The sequence below is a fragment of the Naegleria fowleri genome (genome assembly GCF_008403515.1).
Source record: "Naegleria fowleri strain ATCC 30894 chromosome Unknown tig32, whole genome shotgun sequence".
Taxonomy (NCBI): domain Eukaryota; phylum Heterolobosea; class Eutetramitea; order Acrasida; family Naegleriidae; genus Naegleria; species Naegleria fowleri.
In genome coordinates, this window is record NW_025407964.1 from 43,261 (window position 1) to 44,684 (window position 1,424).

Consider the following 1,424-nt stretch of genomic DNA (forward strand, 5'->3'; position numbering starts at 1 on the left):
AAATTGAAGAGAGATTGAAAAAACAACGAGAATTGGAAGCCAAAATGAAATCCATGTTAGAAAGTGATGACTCAGATTTGAGTGACGATGATGACACAAAAGAAACTTCATCGGTTACCACTGTCAATCATCATTCTACAGAAAGTAATGTCACAACTCCTTCAATGGTTGTCACTGCCGCTACTACCTCCACAGAAGAATCAAATTCTGTCACAACTTCCAACACTGAAACGTTGAATCTTTCTGAATCTGCACTATTGTTACAACAACGTAGAAAACAAGAAGAACAAGCTCTTGAAAAATTGAGACAAGAGCAAGAACAAGCTCGTCTCGAGCAAGAGCGCATCGAAAAAGAAAAAGCTCTTCAACTCGAACAAGAACGAATTCAAAGAGATTTAGAATTAAAACAACTCGAAGAAACTAAGAGAAGAGAAGCAGAAGAACTGCATCGAAAGAAACTTTTAGAGGAGGAAGAAGAACGAAAATTGAAACAACAAATTGAAGAGGAAAGAGCATCTCTCTCTTCACAACTCACACAACTTTTATCAGAATTTAATGAATCTGGAAAATTACAAGAGTGGATTCGACATGTGGAATCAAAAATGCATCTAGTGACTTTGTTAAAATCCGAGTTGAAACAAGCAAAAGATTTACAACACAATCAAACATCGAAGCGAACGGAATATAACTCTAGTTTGAATTTCCTTCTGGATAAACAAAAAGATCCAGAAAAGTTGTTACAACCTTATGAAATTGAACTCATGAAAGAACGAGTCAAGAATATTTATCCTTTGTATTTACCAAAATCAGAAATTGCAAAAATGGAAGAACAAATTGCCCAAATTGAGAATACAGAAAAGAAAAAACGAGAAGAACATCAACTCAAACTCGAACAAGAAGCTGCTGAAAAACTGAAAAAGGAGAAGGAACGCCAACAATTAATCATTCTTCAACGATTAATTAAGGATGGTAATGTGAAAGTCATTTCCGATGAGCTCAAACGAAATAATCCACTCCTTCGTTCCATTAATTTGCAAAATAAGAACATTTCAAACGATGATGTCTATGAATTGGCAGATGCTCTCGTGGAGAATACTTGTCTCACAGAGTTGGATCTCTCTTTCAATACACGAGTGGACGATGAATGTATGGATGCTTTGGTGAGAATTGTCAAGAATAATCATACTTTGAGGAAGTTGTATCTGGAAGATACATTCATTCAGAACAATCAGCCTTTGATTGATGCTGTGGCTGGTAATTTCAAATTGGTCGATATGGTGCTCTCGGAATTTGCCACCGATGATCAATTGGATCAGTTGGACTTGTACTTGGATAGAAACGAAGCATTGTAAATGAGGAAGTTTTTTTGTTGTCCAACAACACAAGCTCGTATCCCAGGTCAGGAACCCCAAACGAATGTTTCT

The 1,424-nt window shown here is 36.4% G+C and overlaps 1 protein-coding gene across 1 annotated transcript; it reads left to right on the plus strand.

Moving 5' to 3' along the window:
* Positions 1 to 44: 44 nt before the first annotated feature.
* Positions 45 to 1,352, plus strand: FDP41_002974 (uncharacterized protein; the record flags this gene model as incomplete). Its single annotated transcript, XM_044706227.1, has 1 exon — positions 45 to 1,352. The coding sequence occupies one exon, from the start codon at positions 45 to 47 to the stop codon at positions 1,350 to 1,352; it is 1,308 nt and encodes a 435-aa protein (XP_044562732.1).
* Between the last annotated feature and the right edge of the window lie 72 nt (positions 1,353 to 1,424).